The sequence below is a fragment of the Mchenga conophoros genome, linkage group LG15 (assembly GCF_057382185.1).
Source record: "Mchenga conophoros isolate Kocher_MC1m ecotype Shallow Benthic linkage group LG15, M_conophoros_male_GT1.1, whole genome shotgun sequence".
Classification (NCBI taxonomy): domain Eukaryota; kingdom Metazoa; phylum Chordata; class Actinopteri; order Cichliformes; family Cichlidae; genus Mchenga; species Mchenga conophoros.
Genome location: NC_140540.1, coordinates 5,515,127 through 5,535,514, shown reverse-complemented (window position 1 = coordinate 5,535,514; position 20,388 = coordinate 5,515,127). Strand labels below are relative to the sequence as shown.

General features: G+C 40.5%; 1 protein-coding gene across 3 annotated transcripts in view; it reads left to right on the top strand.

Moving 5' to 3' along the window:
• LOC146557575 (MAM domain-containing glycosylphosphatidylinositol anchor protein 2) overlaps positions 1-20,388 on the top strand; it is a 201,752-nt gene that overhangs the window by 136,866 nt on the left and 44,498 nt on the right. The window contains exons 9-10 of one of the 3 annotated variants that reach the window (XM_085246107.1): positions 1,810-2,103; positions 14,030-14,302. The exons of 1 other annotated variant lie outside the window; for it this stretch is intronic. In XM_085246107.1, the coding sequence (XP_085102233.1) occupies positions 1,810-2,103; positions 14,030-14,302 (567 nt within the window). Of the gene's footprint in view, positions 1-1,782; positions 2,104-14,029; positions 14,303-20,388 lie in introns of all 3 variants that reach the window. One more of the 3 variants, XM_085246106.1, reaches the window with a different exon arrangement.

Here is a 20,388-nt window from a genome sequence, read left to right as displayed (position 1 = left end):
TGTGATAATTTATCCAAGACTCTGGGGGGAGGACAAAAGGAATCTGACCTGGAGCTGGAGCAGTGAAACGTCTGCAGGATTCTCACCTCTTACCCACACAAAAAATGGGGTTCAAAGAAATATAGCTGGACTCTGTTTCGTTTTCGTGAGATTGCTGGTGATTTCATCACTGTGAAACTCCAATGTGGCTTGACTCCATTCCAGCTGCAGCATTGTTTGGGCAGAATGACAGTGATTCGAAAATCATCAGGGAAGCACGACACGGTTTCATCATTGCTGAGAAGATTTTCACTCCTCAAATTGCTGGCTGTAAACTATTTTTCGGAACAGTGCTACAAAACAGAGCTGGAGTCTGTTGATGATTTGGACTCGCATATGAACACACTTATACACATACACAGCACTCTAGGAGCCGGCGCAATTTGCCAAGTTTACTAATTAAACAAATTTACTTGGCCAGCATGCTTGGTGAGGAACCAGACTATTTGATCCAACCTGCTAGATTTCCTGCCTTCCACACTTAGAAAAGACAGATGCACACATAAACACACTCAAGGATATCTGCAAATCTTCTTCTTCCTCTTTTTTATTATTAATTGTTTGCACTCACCCAGACTCTAAAATACCTGTTGTAAAAAAGGCAGGTATCTATTTATTGGGTCATATTTTTGTTACATGGCCAGGCTCAGTGCTGCATCACCTTTGGGAGGGTTCTCTTGTAAATGCTCTAAATTATGGGGTGCTAGATTGAGACTGAGTGGTTGCACGACTAGGATAGGAGGAGGGTAGGGAAGTAAAAAGCTGTGACGATTGATTGCGATGATGCAACTATGAATGTTAAAGTGATTTTAGCTGTGGAAAACGTCTCAGAAAAATAGTTTTGTGATGGGAAAGTGAGGAGATGATGAAAATGTGACAGTGAAAGTAACAATGCTGTTTGGCTGTTGATTGTAATGCCAGTGCTGCTACTGCTGAGAGTGTATTAGAAGTGTAAGGATAGCTCATATGAAGATCAAGACTTTGTAGTTACAAGGAAATCTCTTCTCTCGGTTTTGTGATTTACAATGACCCACAATCATGTATAAACACAAGCTTGGAATCAATCTAACTCCTGGCATCAAAGGCAACAGGAGTGCTTTACAAACTGTTGAACTGCTGGTTTGCTTTTGTTTTATATACATATATATATATAAATATCATGTCTTACTTTTCTCCTCTGCATGTTTATTTTGTAACTGTTTTATTCAATCCAGTTGAACATCGGTTGCTGCGCTGATTGTGAACTATGTCTTAGATTTCACTGGACTAATCCCTTGTGAGGCCTAATCTGCCTGATCTTCATGCATTCAGAGTGGATGTGCAAACAGAACTCTTACTCTGTAGTTTACTGCATGGTCTACATTCCTTAGTCTTTTTAGTACCTGGACTTGTTTAGCTAATAAAGGCTGTCATTAACTATTTAGAATTTGCTTGTCCGCTCATTGCATTGTTCATCGTTTGCCATTGCTTGATAGCATTAAACCTTCTCACTGCTGTCCTTCGTGGTGGTTTTGCGTAGAGTACATGTTCAGACTGTCTAGTCCCAGCCGTTAGACATTACTGTTGCTAATATCCGCATGGTGCTTCCATAAAAGCTGTGTATGTTGCTGAGATGCCGCTTCATTGCCATCGCAACTTTGGATGCTCATTCGCTTCCCCCTCCATACCTTTTTCGCCACAACTTTCCCCAAGTTGACTATTTCCTCTTACCCCGCCTGCTGACTTTCTAGAGCCCCATATCAGTCCCTCCTTTGTTTTTCTCTTTCTTAGTTCCCCCCAACCTGACAGTCCCACGGGGCAAGTCTCCCCTGGTGGCCCGCGAGGGTGACACAGTGGAGCTGGAGTGCCTTGTTTCAGGGAAGCCCAAGCCGATCATCCTGTGGTCGCGAGCGGATAAGGAAGCGCCCATGCCAGACGGCAGCATGCAGATGGAGAGCTACGACGGCGTGCTGCGTATTGTTAATGTGTCCAGGGAGATGACGGGCTCGTACCGCTGCCAGACCAGCCAGTATAATGGGTTCAACGTGAAGCCCCGGGAGGCCATAGTGGAGCTGATTGTACAATGTGAGTTGACAGACTGTGGGTATTTTCTATATGTGTCTAAATTTGTGGGGAAATGCATTTTTGTGGTATAACTTGTAGCAGTGAAATAATGTGTTTGTACATGTGGTGCACCATTTGTTACTGTGATGTATTTTCTTTTGTATACCGTGTAATTATTCTAGTCCAGTGTGACCAGAATTGAACATTCACCCATTTCTTTTCATTTGCACCCATCCAATTTCTTTCTGAAGGCTGTAAAATTAGTCTAGTCCCCTGGTACCCTCCGTCAGGTCTAAGAGGAAACTGCTCTGACTCCGCCTCCCACACTGAGGACTTTATCTGCTGAGTGCGAGCTGAGCAGAACTAATATTTACTGAGACACAAAGCTCTTGATGCTGATGCCCCCATTTGAAAGGGCCTGGATGTGTGTTTGTGTGATGACCTGAAGACTGTGTGCCACCACCATTCATTGACACTCCTTTACCCTCCTTTAACACATGACATTCAGCATTAGCTTAAGAGCTAATTAGTGACCGGCTAATTTGTTCCCACTGGTATTCATTTCGTCTTCATTTATGGACATCCAAATCGAATATTTTGGATGAGCACCAGGAATTGAAAGAAGTGTCACTCACTGAAGATTCGGGGAGGTTTTTCTCCACCAAAGAAAGAGGGGAAGATGGATAAGAAGGAAATGAAAGCCATCCATGCTGGGTGCTTACCAGTCGCTGGCAAGTTATCATAGGAAATGGATAAACTCTCATGGCTTCCATTGTTTTCTCCATGGCCCACTTAGTTAATCCATACATTCTTCTGTTTCAAATAATGCATTCACTCCTTTACCTAAAAGGAACCTAAGCAGCAACACAGCTGTTTTAAAGCACATTGTGAAATATATTACACTGAATTTGGTGCATATATCAAGTATTGTCAACACTGGACCTGCCAAAGAGAAAACTACAGAAGTTTACCCAAGCAACTACTGATATTTTGCTTGAAGAGGAAGTTCAGCTGCTGTTTTCTTAGCGCCACACTTTACCCTCAGTTATTTAAGAGTTTTATTGTACTTTTTCTGTAGCGTTCACATTTCAGCTTAGCTGTTACAGCCTTGTCTGTATTAAGAGAGTTAATGAAGTTTTGATGCGCTTTGAAGAAGACTGTCTTAAATTTGGGGCTGAATTGATAAAGATTATGCAGCAATGACAGCTCGTATCAAAGGTTAGTGGCTTTCCCACAAACCCAAGTCTGACACCGAAAAGTAAACAACGGATTTAAACTCTGAGATGCTTTTTATTAATTAGCAGCATTCACTGGATCTGCTGTCTCACGCAAGGGCAGTGTTTTGGAACCAAATAAATAGTTGAATCCAAAATTCAACAAGCAAAGCCAGGTATTTTATTTATTTGTTATTCATTTATTAATAGTTCAAAAATGGATAATGCAGCTTTTCCCTCTCACCAGAAATCAGCTTATGGCAAATAAGCTGAAGCTTTCTGGTCAACATGACAGAATTAATTCTTTCTGCTTTTGCTTCATATTCAAATGTTACAACTTCATCCGCAAATCAGTAACTACTTAAAAGCTCTGACACATTTAAATTTGATCTGTTTAAATTGGGTTAGTCTTTTTGCCAATAATACTTTTAAATAGTATGCATGAAATTAAGCAAAATACATGTCACTGTAAAAGATGCAGTATCTAACACATAACCTAAAACATACAGTCTGCTGGCTGTACCTGGGCCACATTCTTTAACACTGTGGGTTATTAAAGTAAATAAGATGCCGCTGTCATGACCAGAGTTTATCAACAAAATCAAGACAAAGGTGTATTTTACCACTGTAATGAAAAAAAATTACAAATATCTAAATCCTTGTTTGTAATAATAATAAAAATGCCAAAACTGTTACAGTGCAATCATAAAGCTATCTCATAAGTAAAACAATTAATATACACGCGACAGGCAATGTGTGGCCCAAGAAATCACATAGAAGTTTTTTTGAATGCAGCACTTGCTTTATGACCAATTTCACCTGGCTACAGTCAGCAACCTCCAGGAACACTCACTAACCACAGTATGACTAGTTGATGAGCTGTCTGGGATGACCGATGATCTCAAGGCAAGACCCAGGGTTCTAGAGTAGGCCCCAGTTAAGTCCAATATGATAAAGATGTTAAAAAATACATTAAAAGCTTTGCCAATATTTTTAACATAACAAGCGGAAGTTCTATAACCTCTGAATGACCCCATCTCAGAGTCGAGGTCAGTATCACACATGCTTTCAGGCAGTATTTCTCACCTCTGACATCCAACCATGAAAGGTCATCTCTTATCACAAGCTGCTGCTGCTTTCTCCCCTCTGTATGTGCAACTGTGGCAGAAGGGTCACTTGCAGAGAGTGACTGTTGTTAGGGACACTCAGATGGAGAAGACATGCCTCAAGAGGCAAGGAGGGGGAAACCGAGACTCCGAGACCTCAGCTTAAAGACACGCATGCCTTTAAATCTACTCCTTCTCAAACATGGATTTGCCTTGGCATGGAGTTGCGTCATCGACACACGCAGTATGAGACTCGCAGTGAAGCGCATCAATTCACTCCAGATAATTCTATCTGTTCCTTTCAACACAATTTATTCTGAGAATGCAATTATCTCTCATTATCTAGTATTATTTTAATAAAGTACCTCTCTGATGCTACAGTTCTTGATGTCATACAACACTTTCATCTGTTCTCCATCTTCAAAGGAGAACACATAATGAAGAGACTTATTAGGGCTTCGGTATTGATAAATCAATCTGCCATGTTCCTGCTTCAGAGCTAGTTCTGTTTGTCAGTCTTTTTACTTATTAATAGTTGGCATCAAAGCCTAAGTTTCAAAAGCACAAACAATCTGCATTTGAACTGTTGGATTGCTTTGACACACTTTGAGCATATTGGGGAAACGCGTCCACCCTGTGTACACCTCAGTGCACGCTGTGGATTGCATTTGCCAAATACATGGACCTTTGATCGTCTTTCTCCACTTAAGAATTTACTTTATTAACACGGTCTGGCCCGGCTTTTGTTGTTTCCTCCATACGCCTGTCGGTATGCCCCCTCCCTTCTTTCACTTGGCCTGTCTCATGGTGTGTAAGCACAAGCCAATCCCTCTGAGATGCTTTTCTCGCCTGCATTTCCAGGTCCCAGCGTGAGCCACCCGCCTTTGGTGGTGAGCCATGTGCAAAGCCGCGTTTAGTAACTTGATCAAGGGACCGAGGTACAGTCCTCTGAAGCAAAGAGCATTAGAGGCGTGAAGAAATGACTCTGGCAAGTCAACAGCTTTGATATGTAAAAACCTGCATCTGTTGGCTGGCAGAGGCGACGCCAGGAGGAGAGGTAGAGGGAATGGAAGACGTTTGCCTTTAGAGTCGACGCTCTAATAGAATTGCAAACGCCAAATCCCAAGCTGTGACACCCTAATGTTCTTAGTCAAACTGACTTGGCATGGTCCAGGGACTTGAGAGAGAGGAAGTGAAGAAGCAAAAAGAAATGGAAAACGAAGAGGTATAGAGTGGTCTTCTGTCCTAGATACCACTGTCTGTCAGAGTGAGTTATCAAGTTCTACTTCGGCCCAGATGCACAGGAATCTTTTATACAGGCTTCCCTTCTGTTGCTCCTTGCGTTGCCCATGACACCTGCCTGATGCAACCGTGCAGAAGTCCCCTTGAGCAAGCACCTGACTATCTGACACACATCAAAAAGACACAGTGGGATAAAGAAGTTACAGCCTGGGCAAAAGTAATGAGCAGAATTACACGATTATTGTTTTTAATTAATTTTCCTTTCTGCATCAAGAAGGGCTGCAATGCCGGCCCCTGAGGCCCACTCTAATGTGAATCATTTTAGAGCGACTCACATTAGCCTAACGCCAACTTAACACCAGCAGATTAATCTTTTACATTACAGCAGTGCTCACACCACGCATTTGGGGATGAAATTTTAATAACCCTTTTTGTGGAACAATATTGAATTGATCAGGCGCATCGAATCCGCACCAGAAAAGGTCAGTGAATATGTAGGTTGTAAACAGAAGCCTGTGCACGGCTTTGACAGAATAATTTATAACTTGGTTACTGAGTGAGCTAAACCTATTAGTGGATCACCAGGCCACTCGTCACGCTAAAAAATCTACATTGATTATCATTAATTGTATATTTAGGTTCATAAATTATCCCTATGTTTTAATAACAATATGCTAATGCAGATGGTGCGCAAGTTCATTTTTTGATTGCAGCGGCTGTAGCATGAGGGAAGTAAGGCGTACTGATGCAGAGAAGCGTCCCCTACATTATTCAACACAGAGGCTCATTATAAATCAGGGTTATCATTTTATATTCCATATATATCTGTTTGACTTCCTAATGAATGCTTTTTTGCTCCATCAAGACTTCATATTGAAGCATGCTATGCTACAAAGGTTATTCTCCCACAAGAACGCTTTTCGTTGCATCTGAGCCCAAGGCTTTTGTTTCGCTTTTATACGCCCACGTACAGCTGCTGAAGTTGTATAAAATGTCACATTTTTCTGAATTGAACGCTGGTATGTCACATGTAAGTTCAAACAATAAATGTAGGGAGGTATCTACTCCACTACTGTAAGTAAATATTCTGCTTTTAACATCGCAAACATCTATATCAATGAAGGATAACAATACATTTTAACCTTTCTGGAAACTGGCTCCTTACAAAAAATGGTGTTTGAACAGATTCAGCAACTTTTTTTTCCACATTTTCAGTGTTGAAATCTTTTCAACACATTGCCTTTCTAATCTCTCAGATACTGTTATTTAAATCACTGCCTATGGAGATCAAATATGATGTGTTATATGAAAGCAAAGACTTAATCTAATGACCTAAAACTAATCCAATGTATAAGGCATTTGTTTTTTACCCATTTTTTCCCCTGCACTGGTTAAAAAAAAAAAAAAAAAAAAAAAAAAACTATATCATATAACTATATCATCATGGCATAATTCCAGTATGCCCTTGATCTTCAAACATGTTAGCTTTCACTAGAATAGCATGTTTACTAGTCATTATCTTCTCCCCGTGGCTACGGTCCCAGTCACACAGGCCCAGAAGTCAATCAGCAACCACCTGATAACGACAAGTTGCAAGGGGGAAATTACCCAACTGGTTGGCAAGTGTTTGCTGAATGTTAATAGAAGTTGCTGTGAAATTAATTACTGAAGCCCCTGCATGGCTGAGCTTTAGCAGTCAGGCCTAGTGACGTCATAGTAAGGAAAAATGTGTACATATTAGAGTTGACTAGCAGTTGCCAGGTAAAATTGCTGCACGAAAAACCTCCTTGCAAATGCTTTGGACACCAGCAAATTACCGTTTGTGACTCGTGATAGGTACCTATTTAAAATAGGACAGAGCCGTAGGCGCACAGTCAGTTAAAAAGGGTTTTACTTTCAATACAAAATAAAAGTAACAGTATAACAGCAGCACCTAAAAACAATTAAAAACTTTACTTTAATAAAAACGATAAAACTGTATGATTGTAGGATAAGCGCTGCGGGGAACCGTTTAAGAACAAATCGAGGTTAAAAAGGGACGGCAACTCACACATAACCCCAAATGGGAAAGACACTATAGAAAAAGGCAAATTTTCAGTGCCGTCTTCACTCAGGCCCACCGCTGTGCATGCAAAAGCGGTGAGACAAAAAAAGGATTTGCTTTCCATGCAGCGCCTTCACCGTCTGCGACAATAATATATATATATATATATATATATATATATATATATATATATATATATATATATATATATAACACCCAGCACGCCCCTGCGGGCGGTTTATCCTTCAAGCTCGGGTCCTCTACCAGAGGCCTGGGAGCTTGAGGGTCCTGCGCAGTATCTTAGCTGTTCCCAGGACTGCGCTCTTCTGGACAGAGATCTCCGATGTTGTTCCTGGGATCTGCTGGAGCCACTCGCCTAGCTTGGGAGTCACCGCACCTAGTGCTCCGATTACCACGGGGACCACCGTTACCTTCACCCTCCACATCCTCTCGAGCTCTTCTCTGAGCCCTTGGTATTTCTCCAGCTTCTCGTGTTCCTTCTTCCTGATATTGCTGTCATTCGGAACCGCTACATCGATCACTACGGCCGTCTTCTTCTGTTTGTCTACCACCACTATGTCCGGTTGGTTAGCCACCACCATTTTGTCCGTCTGTATCTGGAAGTCCCACAGGATCTTAGCTCGGTCATTCTCCACCACCCTTGGGGGCATCTCCCATTTTGACCTCGGGACTTCCAGGTTATACTCGGCACAGATGTTCCTGTACACTATGCCGGCCACTTGGTTATGGCGTTCCATGTATGCCTTGCCTGCTAGCATCTTGCACCCTGCTGTTATGTGCTGGATTGTCTCTGGGGCATCTTTACACAGCCTGCACCTGGGGTCTTGCCTGGTGTGATAGACCCCAGCCTCTATGGATCTTGTGCTCAGAGCTTGTTCTTGTGCTGCCATGATTAGTGCCTCTGAAACGCAATGTTTCCCACCATTCTAACAGAAGTTTAGTGGGACCCGCATCAGGCTTTTATAGAAAGGAATTAAAAACACCAACTTGCCCAGCTTGGACCAAGCACTCACAGCTTCAGGTTCGCTAGAGGATAGCTAATTGCCCACACCTGATCTTATGAAGGGGCAAAGACCAGCTCCGCCCTTGAGGGGCGGTTCCCAGACTCAGGTCTCACCTGTCACATTCAGTTGCTAATGGTTTGCATTTGCAGTGAATGTGCAGCACAAACTGGAAATTGAGAATGTTCTCCTTTAAATTACAAGTTGTGCTTATCAATCATTCTCCGTTTCCAGTTTGCATTCCACTTTATTAAGTCTTACTGCCAACCAGCTGGAAGTTAGCAAGTGTTTACGGGTATTTCTATCTGCATGTTGCATGCAAAAAAATTTTAACCAAGGCATCACAAGGAATCTTTTAGGGTAACACCTCTTTGGGACTGATTTCACCTAGCCAGCAACCCCCAACAATGACTCACCAATTCGATAATACATATTTATCCCTGGTGACCAAATATTGCTAGAACGCTGCCAGCTGGTATCTAGTCCTGTGTGACTGGGGCCTAACATATCAGTAATATCTGAGCAGTTAGCGCTTGCGATGTCACATAATCCTCTTCTGGTTTGTCTAGTTTGTCTATGCTTAAATTGCAATAAATTTAGATGTGCTATTAAGACCTATATTAGTAGCATAATGAGAGCACAACAGTGGTGTGTGTGTGTGTGTGTGTGTGTGTGCGCGTGTTAACCCAAGTAAACACAAAATGCAGTTTCAAAATTGTGACAACTGGCAATGAATCTTTTACAGCACTGTGGAGAAATTTTGGCCCACTTATCCATGCAGAATTGCTGTAATTCAGCCGCATCAGAGGGTTTTAGAGCATGAACTGCCTTTTTAGGGTCATGCCACAGCATCTCAATCAGATTCAGGTCAGGACTTTGAATAGGCCACTCCAAAGTCTTCATTTTGTTTTTCGTAAGCCATTCAGAGGTGGTCTTCCTGTTGTGTTTTGGATCCTTGTCCTGGTACAGAACCCGAGTGTGCTTCAGCTTGAGGTCACAGACAGATGGCCGAACATTCTCCTTCAAGATGTTTTGGTAGGCGCCAAAATTCATGGCTCCATTTACCACGGCAAGTCTTCCAGGTCCCGAGACAGCTAAACAGACCCAGACCATCACATTACCACCACCATATTTTACTGCTGGTATGATGTTCCTTTTCCAGGTGTAACAGCACTCAAACCTTCCAGAAAGTTCAGCTTTTGTCTCCTCAGTCCACAGAATATTTTCCTAAAGGTTTCTGGGATCATCAAGATGTTTTTTTGGCAAATGTGAGACATTTTTGGTCAGCAGTGTTTTTCTCCTTCAATTCTTCTCTTGCTCAGTCTCTTTCTTATTGTTGAATCATGAACTCTGGCCTTAACGGAGACATGTGAAGCCTGCAGTGCTTTAATGTTGTTCTGGGTTCTTTCGTGACCTCCTGGATGAGTTGTTGATGTGCTCTTGGAGTAATTTTGGTAGGCTGGTCACTCCTGGGAAGTTTCACCACTATTCGAAGTTTTTCTCAATTTGTGGATAATGGCTCTCGCTGTGGTTCACTGGAGTTCCAAAGTCTTAGAAATGCTTTGTAACCTTTTCCAGACTGATGGCTGTCAGTGACTTTGTTTCTCAGGTGATCCTTTAGGTCATAGCACGATGTGTTGCTTTTTGAGCTCTTTTTGCCTGCTTCACTTTGTCAGACAGGTTCTATTTGAGTAATTTCTTTATTCAACAGGTCTGCCAGTAATCAAGCCTGAGCATGTTTAGTGAAACTGAATTCAGCTTTTCATAAAATGTGGTTACAGTTACTTCATGTTTTAACAACAGGGGCAATTACTTTTTCACAAAGGGCGAGGTAAGTCTGGATAACATTTAACCTTTAATCGAAGAAATCAGCATTTAAAAACTGCATTTTGAATTTACTTGGGTTATCTTTGTCTAATATCTAAAATTTGTGTGGTGATCTGAAACATGGTGTGTTTGTATGACAAATATGAAAAACTAGGAAATCAAGTAAAGGGGCAAAACTTTTTTACACCACGCTATATGTACCTCAGTAGCAGAGAGGGCACTCTGCATTTTAACATTTTTCCCTATTTTTGATCTCGCATAATGTAGATTTCCACAACTTTTTTTCACTGACTTTGGTCAACCTATCAAGACTGAGAAGCAACAGCTCCTTTTTTATTGGGGGTAAAATCATGAAACGTTGAGTTTTGGTGATGGTCTTAACTATTTTTACATTGAACACCCGAGAATTAGATGTTAGTATGCAGATACAAATCAGATAATACCAACATAACTGTGGTTTTATCTCAGGTTAATAGTGCAGTGAAAATTAACACTATACACCATTCACTTTAGCAACCAAGTCAATATCTTTTTACCTTTCCTGTACTGAAAACCATTTTTTTATTTGTTTGTGCTGGTCATTCATTATTGGAGAATCCATAATGTTTTTAATATCTACTTTTTGGGGGGAGGAACTTAGACTAATAATGTCACAGATTTTATCTGGGGCATTCCTTATGCTGCCCTTTTTTGTTTTCTTTGAAGTACATTTTTAAAACTCACGTTGCCTCATTTAATTAAAATTTTGAATCAAAGATTTGTAATTGTATCATTGTATGGGTACTTTAACTTTATGTAAAATGGCTGCCCTGAGGAATTACTGTCAGACAAGAAAATAGATGAAAGAAAAATAGGGACCAAATAAACGTCTGACACTTCCCCACTCAAAACAGGCAGAAGAAAAATGGAATCCATTTTGATTGAAGCTCAAGTTTATTGTTAACCAGTCAAGCGGACACTATTTCAGAAACGTAGGTGGACACAATACACCTCAGCTTTCCATGCACAAAACAAACATGCACACCTCTTCCTCTCGGTACACGTGAGTCTTTATTCAGGCCTCCTCCCTGTAGATGTCCGTGCTCATGGACCATGGGGACAAGACCTGAGCGCTCCTAAATGTTGTTTTTCTCCACATTACTGTCAAGGTACCCACTAGTGACTGATGATGGATTGCACTTCAGCTAGCGCTCAGGGTTTTCCCCGAGCCTGCGACTTACTGCAACTCTGAGCACACGTCACCCTCACTGCTACGCTAACCATGGCGAGCACTGCTCAGGGAATATCACAAAGGACCTTTCTGCTCCTTTCTCCTCGAGTTCGCCGGGCAGCTGTTTCACAGGAAATGCACAGGGGGTGATGAGGCATGTGCCCTTGTTTAAAGGATGTTTTGGTTATATAAGAGATTTTCCCTTTTCTTTTTTCTTTATTTGCTGCATCTTCATTTGTCTCTCTGTGTGAGTGGAACTGCACTTACTGCAATTTGGTCTAGTGCCACTCAAGGAGGCTGCGGAGCTAACTGTGATTCACTGCACCACACAAACCTACAATTTTAATGTGATAAGTAGAATTCCAGACCTTTTTTGGAGTCAGAGATAAGCCTTTTGGGTTTGGGTAAAAGCCCAGGCAATGCTCAATTGAAGAAGGAACTGATTGCTGTTTCATTCAGAGGTGGTGAAAACCACTTTACTCTCCGTGAACAAAATCAGGTGAAGGAGACAAACTTGTATCTCTATTTCCATTAAGTCCAAACCTCTTGAAATATCTGTGTTTACTCTTCCCATCACCTAGTGTTATGAGGTTTTTTTGGTTATTTTTACATTTCAGCCACTCATTATCTGATCTAATGGTGTGTCATTAATCATTGTGGCTCATGAGTGAATAGCAGGATGCTGTGTGTTGAGAGATAATTAGCACCGAGGGCAAGAATGGAAAATCCCACTTTGGACCGTTTTATGCCAGTGTATTATTTTGCATTCACTATGATGTTTACATCCCACGTTTCCCTGTACACTTGACTGGCCTCGTAGACGTGCCCCTGCTCTAAGATCCTGGGGTGAAGCAAACTCAATTAAGTGCAAAAGTGGAGAAAAAAAGGTTCTGCTGAAAACACATTCAACGTTCAAACCGTCAAAATAAAGCCTCAGAATTTTGCGAATCCTATGAAAAAAAAAATGGCTGATTAAGGTTGTGGATAATGACGTTAATACTGTTATCAAATTATATCCTGTAAATTTTAATACACTGTTCATTTAATTGCATTCCCCTATCAAATATGGAAGGCTCAGTAATTAGATTATATTACCGAGTGTGAATAATGTCGAAGATTATGCTGCAGATTACAGTTTCAATCAGGTAATCAGTGATCTGTAACAGACTACATTTTGAAAAACAGCAAACCTTGGCTATAGCTACCGCCTCTCCTTTACTCCATCAGGAATTATGCAAATTTCAGGCAATTAAGGGGCTCCATGTCATTCTGTCTCTGCTCCTCCAGATTCTTGTTGTTTTTCAAGCCCCGTCGTGACTTTTGTCAAGCATCTGTATGAGCGTGTCAGGAGCAGAGACGCTTAAAATGGGGAAATTATTCATAACCTTTTCAGTGCTTCCACACACAAGTGCTTACACCCATTTTGTTCATCCAAAAAACCCTCCACACGTGTCACCGTGCACACAGTCTGGCAAAACATTTGCAAAACATCACCCACACATATTAAACTTTTGCAGATTCAAGTTCGGGGTTGCAGCAAGGTCGTTTAGCTCCTGACTTCGCTTACTGAAACGTGGCTAAATTATTTACCACTGTGTACTCTGTGTTGGGGGGGATGAGGTAAAGCCTGTCAGTTACTCAAATAAGTTATTAATTTTACTTTCTGAAAGTTTGAGGTGTATTTTATCATCCAGATAACCAATTTTCTGTGAAGTTCAACTGGTTTTTGTTTCAAAAGTTGTCCCAGTCGTTTTGCAAAATTGATCTTCTGGCAGCTATTACCGGTCTCTCCACAATTGTTTTCATTTTTCATCTGTTGGTGAAGTGTATTGAATTTGCAGTTTAGTTTGTTTTCTACAGTTTGCTTAAATATCACCTTTTTCTCTCTCTCTGCGCTGCTTCACTTGCTACATTCATATTATAATACCTGGGGTTTTTTTCTAATTTAAAAAAAAACATCTTTTCAGCTTTGTCATTTGTAGATCCTCAGTGAACATCAACTACATCGCTTGAAATCATTGTGCACGTGTTTTTACATTTTAATAAATGTCCTTGTTTGTGTTTTTAAATATGCAAGGTTATATTCATGTCATATGTATCACCTTTTCTTTATTCCAGGTGTTTGTCCTTGCTCTCACTTTGGTGCCCTAACCTCACTCTTCTTGTCTTTATTCATCCAAAGTATTTTTCTTTTCTATTTTTTTTTTTTCCATCCTTGACACACTTTTCTGTCCTTGTCAAATATCTGTGAACTCTCCTGAGCTTTTGTGTCTCCTGCTCAGACCCTCCAACAGTGGAGCCTGTTTTCATGGAGATGCGTCAGGGTCTTGGAAGGCCTGTAGTGATGACCTGCAGAGTGCTGCGAGCCCACCCCTCCCGTGTGTTGCGCTTCGAGTGGCTTCTCTCTAACCGGCTGCTCCACGCGGGAGCTTTTGACACCCAGCGAGATGAGACAGAGTACACCATCCGCAGCCTAAATCGTGATGGCTGGGGCGAGTACACCTGTAATGTCATCAATGAGGCTGGAGCAGGCAAATGCACTTTCCAGGTTACAGGTAAAAAAAAAAGTTTCCATTTCATTTCATATTTCCTTTTTTATTCTTCTAGAATCTTTTTCCGCTTGGTTTAGTTACTTTTCCTCTTTATGTTAGCTTTTCTACATTTGTTTGACACATGGTGAACGAACAATGATTTGTCACTGTGTCTAATATTGTTAGTATAGTTCCAGTACAAAATGTATACTGCATGCTTATCTGTGTAATGCATACTTTTACAGGGTAGCATTTTCTGAAATAGAAATTTACAACATTTAGCTCTGATGAATTAAACAGAAACTCATATTAACTACTTCCATTCGCAGTCCAGCCAGAACCAGATAGATGTAAAACACAAATTCAGAAATTCCTTTAAAAAAGTGCCATAGTTGCTGCTTCTTTATGTAACTAGAATAGAAGTAGTTGGTAAGCAGTTGGAGAGCAATTTAGAGACAGGTTCCTTCACACCAGGCGACCTGTGCAAAGATGTTGTTATTAAAAACTCAATGCAATCGGTGGGCAATGTCCACCAGTTGCATGGAGATTGCCATACTATTTTTAGTTTCGTGTGACCGAGCCATAACGTGGCATTACAATTAGTTTAGAAGCCGTGGATAAAAATTCTTGGTGGTCTTTTCCTTCCACTGTAGTCAAAGTGGAAACTTTTGAGTGTGGGTTTTTAACAGGTAATTTTGTCAGTGTTTTTTTTTTTTTTACCTTTTCCCAGCATGTAGTCACACTTAAATAGTAAGCAGGAGTATGCAATGTGAGAAACAGCACAAGTCATTTTCAAAATGAAGACCCCTCACTTCACACAGAGGTAGACTTTTATTTCAGCTGAATAACTGCTATTGCCAGCAGATTGCATCAGCTGTAGCTGGATAGCCACAGCTACTTTAGCTTCCTGACATGTACGAAAATGCTAGATGTCATTTTAATATTCCAGGCAAATATGGGCTATATATGCTAAACGGCTGAAGATTAATTCTTTTTGTTGGGATTTCAAGGAGTATGTTTCAATTTTAACATTACAAGGGGAAAAAAAGGTTTTTAGTTTTAGGATGCATATAAATGTGATCAAATCTCAGAGGAATACTGGTTAGAATTAGATACAAATCCAAGAGTTTCAGAAAACCTAAGTAAACAAAAAACTAACCTTTTATTAAGTTGTGTGTAGAAGTTGAAGGTATTTTTTTAAGATCCAGAAGGAACCAAACTGCAAAGCTAAAACCTCCAGGAATTAACAGGCTAGACACTAAGGAGGAGCATAGCGATGGTACACAGATACAGTGACAAAGACAAAAGAGAGCCAGGGCTGTATATTCTCACAAAGAGACACCAAGGGCCAATCAAGGGAAGTGAATACAGCTGTGTAAACCCAGACACAGGTGTACACAATCAAGACAATCAACAGATAGAAAGTATAATTCAAAAGAAGGCACAAGAGAGCAAGTAACAAAAAAATAAATAAACAGAAAATTCAGTCCACATGATACACAGAACATTGCAGATGCTAGAAGAGTAAACCAATATACAAAGAAAACACAAGTAATGAAAGGTAAATAACAATCTCTATAAATACTAACCAATAACTATCATTTTAAAAACAAAAGAAAAAACCCTCAAAATACTGGAGTAATTTATGTTAACAAACAGGAATCAAAGCACAACCTTACATTAGTCAAAAACAAGGAGCAATAATGAAGCCCAACCAATAACAGCAAATCATAAACAAACTGAAATCCTACACTACTGCAGTTTAAATGATGTTGCTGAGCTAAAGATTTCCCTCATCTGAAGCAAGAGGATGTAGCTGACATTAAGCTACTCTTTCCACACCTGCTTTCTTTGCCAGAAGTATTCACTCGTCTGCCTTTACATGCATATGAATCTACCCTTTGTAGATATAACACCTTCATCTATCTGGAAAGGCTTTCCACAAGCTTTAGGGGTGTGTTTGTGAGAATTTTTTAACCATTATTCTAGAAGTGCATTTGTGAGGTCAGACACTGATGCTGGATCAGAAGGTAAGGCTCACAGTCTCCACTCTAATTTGTCCCAAAAGTTGTTAATCAGTTTGAGCTCAATACTCTGTGCAGGCCAGTCAAGTTCTTCCACACCAGTGAAGTTCTTCCACACTTATCCATGTCTTTAAGAACCTTTCTTTGTGTACTCATGTTGGAACAGTAAGGGGTGCGCAAGGAAATTTCACAACTGTATTTGTTGTGCATGTGGCATCCCATCGAAACTACGCTAGAATTCGCTGAGTGACCTGAGAGCGACGGACTTTTTCACAAATATTTTTAGAACCAGTTTGCTAGCCATTTGATTTTATACACCAGTAGCCATGCAGGAACAACTGAATTCAATTATTTAAATAGGTGAATGAATACTTTTGGAAATACAGTATAGTATCACATGCTAGTTAGCCAGTAAAGTTGGCTAATAGCAGCAGTGTTAAAGTTTGTCTTTCTCGTGGCTAAAAAGAACAAGCTTATTGCCCAGCTCTGTATCCCAGAAATATTTTTTTACTAGGAGCCCTCCTGCTTACTGTTTCAACATGTAGAGAAATTTCAAGCTACACAGACCTCAAATGACCAGCGCTATAGTTGCTAAACTAGGAGTAGCTAAGCTAGGAGCGATTTTGTGTTTGTTTGTTTTTTCTTTTTTCTTTTGTTTCTTTTTTAATGGTCATTTATTTTAAGTTACTTACTTCCACTCTTTCTCTCTCACAGAAACATAACTCCATACTGGTATTAGTGCTATAAGCCTGTCACTGTGTTTGATCCAGATAGCTGCATTTAATAACAGTCAATTTAGCCTTTATTCTTTTACCATACGTTGGCATGTCAACAGAAGATTTTTTTAGTACGCTATTCAATTGATAATTAAAGGGTTGTTTTGACAGATGCAATTGGCTGAACAAAAAGCTTAGAAGGCCTTGTCTCATATTGTTTTGGGGTGTGTGTCTGCCTCTTTATATGATAGACAATTTATATAAAGAAGACTAAAGGGAAAGATAAATCATAGATTGCTGATCTGAATTAGGCATGTCCATTATGTCAGGTCTTTCTTTTACCTTCTTTCATCTGTTTTTGTTACATTATTTCCCTCCATTGTGAGATCCATATGATCGTCTCCCAGTCTTTTGTTATGACAGGACAAAATTAGTTTGGCTACACTGAGAGTCCTCAGGAACTTTGGCCAAGGTTTCAATCTCCCAGACCTCCTATTAGAGACAGGAGCTGCAGGGTCACAGGAGGAGTATTTGTCACTTTGATCCTCTGGCACTTAGGTCGCTCTTCTCTTTGATAGTGTCTATTTCTCTCTATCTCTTTCTGCGTTCTAATCATACCTTGGCTGCACTTGATTTTTTTTATAGCCTTTAGTTCTCTCTGTGTCCATTTTCTTTTCCACATTCTTCATCTTTCTCATTTTCAAACCCCACTCTCTCATCCTCCTTTCCAGCTTGACCCCCCCCACACACACACACACACACACACAGTGCGTGCCATAAATCCCCTTCCTGGGGAAACAGGTAGAACAGAGAGACAGAAGCAGCTAGTTCCCTCCAGCCATTTGTTTTTCTCAGCAGGGCTGGGGTTTTGCCTTCTATTGCTCATGCTCCCTCCCTCTTCCTACTTCCACTCCCTTTCATCCTCTATCCCTCCTTCCCTCCCTCGCCCTCTATTGCTCCATTCCTCCCGCCCAGTGCTCCAGATTCCCACCATCTGGACTCAGTGGTTGCCAAAGGTATGGAGGCTCTTTTAGTAACTCCCTGAGTACAGGAGTATGGTGCAGAAAATCCACTTTGGTTCATTGCATCATCTATGAAACCTGCCATGCCTCAGTCTCCTAATTCCAGCTCTCGATAGTTAAAATTTTTAATTTTATTCTAAAACTAAAATGCCATGAAATCAGGCAATACCCTGCAGTAGAAGAAGTGCATATCATCTCCCGTCTGCGACTTGTAAGACTGTTTCTCGACAAGACTTGCAAAATATTGGTGTAGCTCATGTAATTAGATGGCACCTCGGTTTAAACTCACTTTACCAAGACAGGTAGACAAGCCAGTAGACGTTCTCCCATCGCTCTATGTCTGACGTCTTCTCAGGCTGTGCTAGCGTGTGAAAAGTATGATTTGGGAGTTTTGGCCCACAGTCCTTGGATTTCGGATTCAGTCAACATGTGAGCAGCATACATGTTACCATGCCGACAGACACATGCAAACACACCATAGTTAGGCAGCAGGCCATTATTAGCCCATAAATTCTGTCGCCTGGAAAAGTGTATTGTGCCAAAAGAGAGTGTGTGTGCATATGCATGGATGCCCATGTGCCAAGCCATGGGGACATCTGTGGGAACAGTGAGTTGGCTCTAATGGCCAAGTTGGCCATTAAATTGTGCCTGGGGAGAGACCCCTCAGAGGAATGTAATGTGTACCACTGAGCTTTGGCTCGGGCTCTCTGTCGTGGGAACCCTGAGTTGTTAGCAAATGCTCAAATCACGCTCCTCAGAATAGATAGCAAGTAAATGTTCACTGATCATAGAGTTTCGAGTAAAGATGCACATGGCTCCTGTGACATTACTGTTGGTGTGGAAAGTCCTGCTGTAAATTCTCAAACAGAGAATTTCTCCGCCATAAGCATTGCATCAACTCGACTTGACAAGCCAGATCTGATACTCAGATGTTTTTTCTAACATAGGCTGACCATAATAAACAAAATAAGCATTGCTCTGTATTCATTAAGGTGTGAAACTAGCATTCCAGTCTAATACATCCTCAGGAAAGTGTTTAGTTTGGTCACAAAGGGAGTCATGATCTGTTTTCCTGCGTAATTACAACTGGACTTCTTTTTGCAACCACAGGAGTCTCCCCCTACTGGCCAGTAAAAGGAATGTAGGTTTAAGACTCTTTTGTATTAGCTTAACTTTTCAGGCATAAAGGTGTGCCCATCTTTAATGTGATCTGTGACAGTATCTGAGTGAAACACTGACAAGCTTGGTATTTAGAAAAATATTATAGCAGTTAATTCACTTATTCTATTGTAGAGTTTACAAAGACAGAACAATGGTCAATGTTTTGTTTATAATAGTTTTAATAAATGTAAAACTACAGTTTCTACATATCCTTCAGTAGTGCCCAGATTGTGCATTTCTTTCAAAGGCCATGCCTCCAGTTTGTATTGGCATATTTTTAAGACTCAGTCTAGAAAAAAAGTTTAACCTGATGATTATCATTGATCATTATTTGAGCCTTTTTACTTATGGGGGAAGAGCAGGGTGCTGCAGCATTAAGAAAGAAATCTGGGATATTTTTAAAGCCTATAGTGCTTTTAAAGGAGGGCAATTGAGGTCTGCTACTTGTTTTCAGGATTTAAGATACATAGAAAGTTTTATTTAGTCAAGGGGAAAATCTATCAAGAGTAGCATTTATTTATTATAGTCATATGATATGAAATATATGATGATAATGAATCTTTTTACCTAAAATCTTCCAATGCTTCCTTCAGAGCCATACAAAACTTTATACAGCTAATTTCACAGGCATGACTGATCTAATCTTTAAGTGTAAAATGACTGGAGAGTTCCAACATATGTCCAATCTCTGCACAGGCAACAAAGTCTGCATAAAATTGCCCAGCACGTGTCTTTTCTCTCCATTGACCAGTACAAACAATGCAAACTGCAGTACTATAATTTTGTTGGATTTCCGAAATTTACAAAGAAAAAACAAGCAGTGTTTCTCATTTCTCTGCCGCCTTCCTGCTTAAGCCCCATTTCTGGCAGCCAGTTGTAAATTAGAAGAGAGGAACAATTAAATTCTCAGGGACAATGTTCAGATAGACATTGTCTGCATTGTGTGAGTGTGCCTGTGAAATGAATTCAGATTCCACATAATGCTGTGCTTGTATGGTTCCAGTATCCTTTTTTTCAGTCATTGTTCCTAATGCTGCAGAAACTGTGTGCCAATAGTGCAAAAGTTAGCTGCAGTGCGATTTGCTGTCATAAGAAAATGTTTTTCCTTTTATTGTGAAACACTTATTCTCACATTTTTTGTCTGTTTTGGAGTGCATTTTCTGCATTCAGGCTATTTTCATATTTTA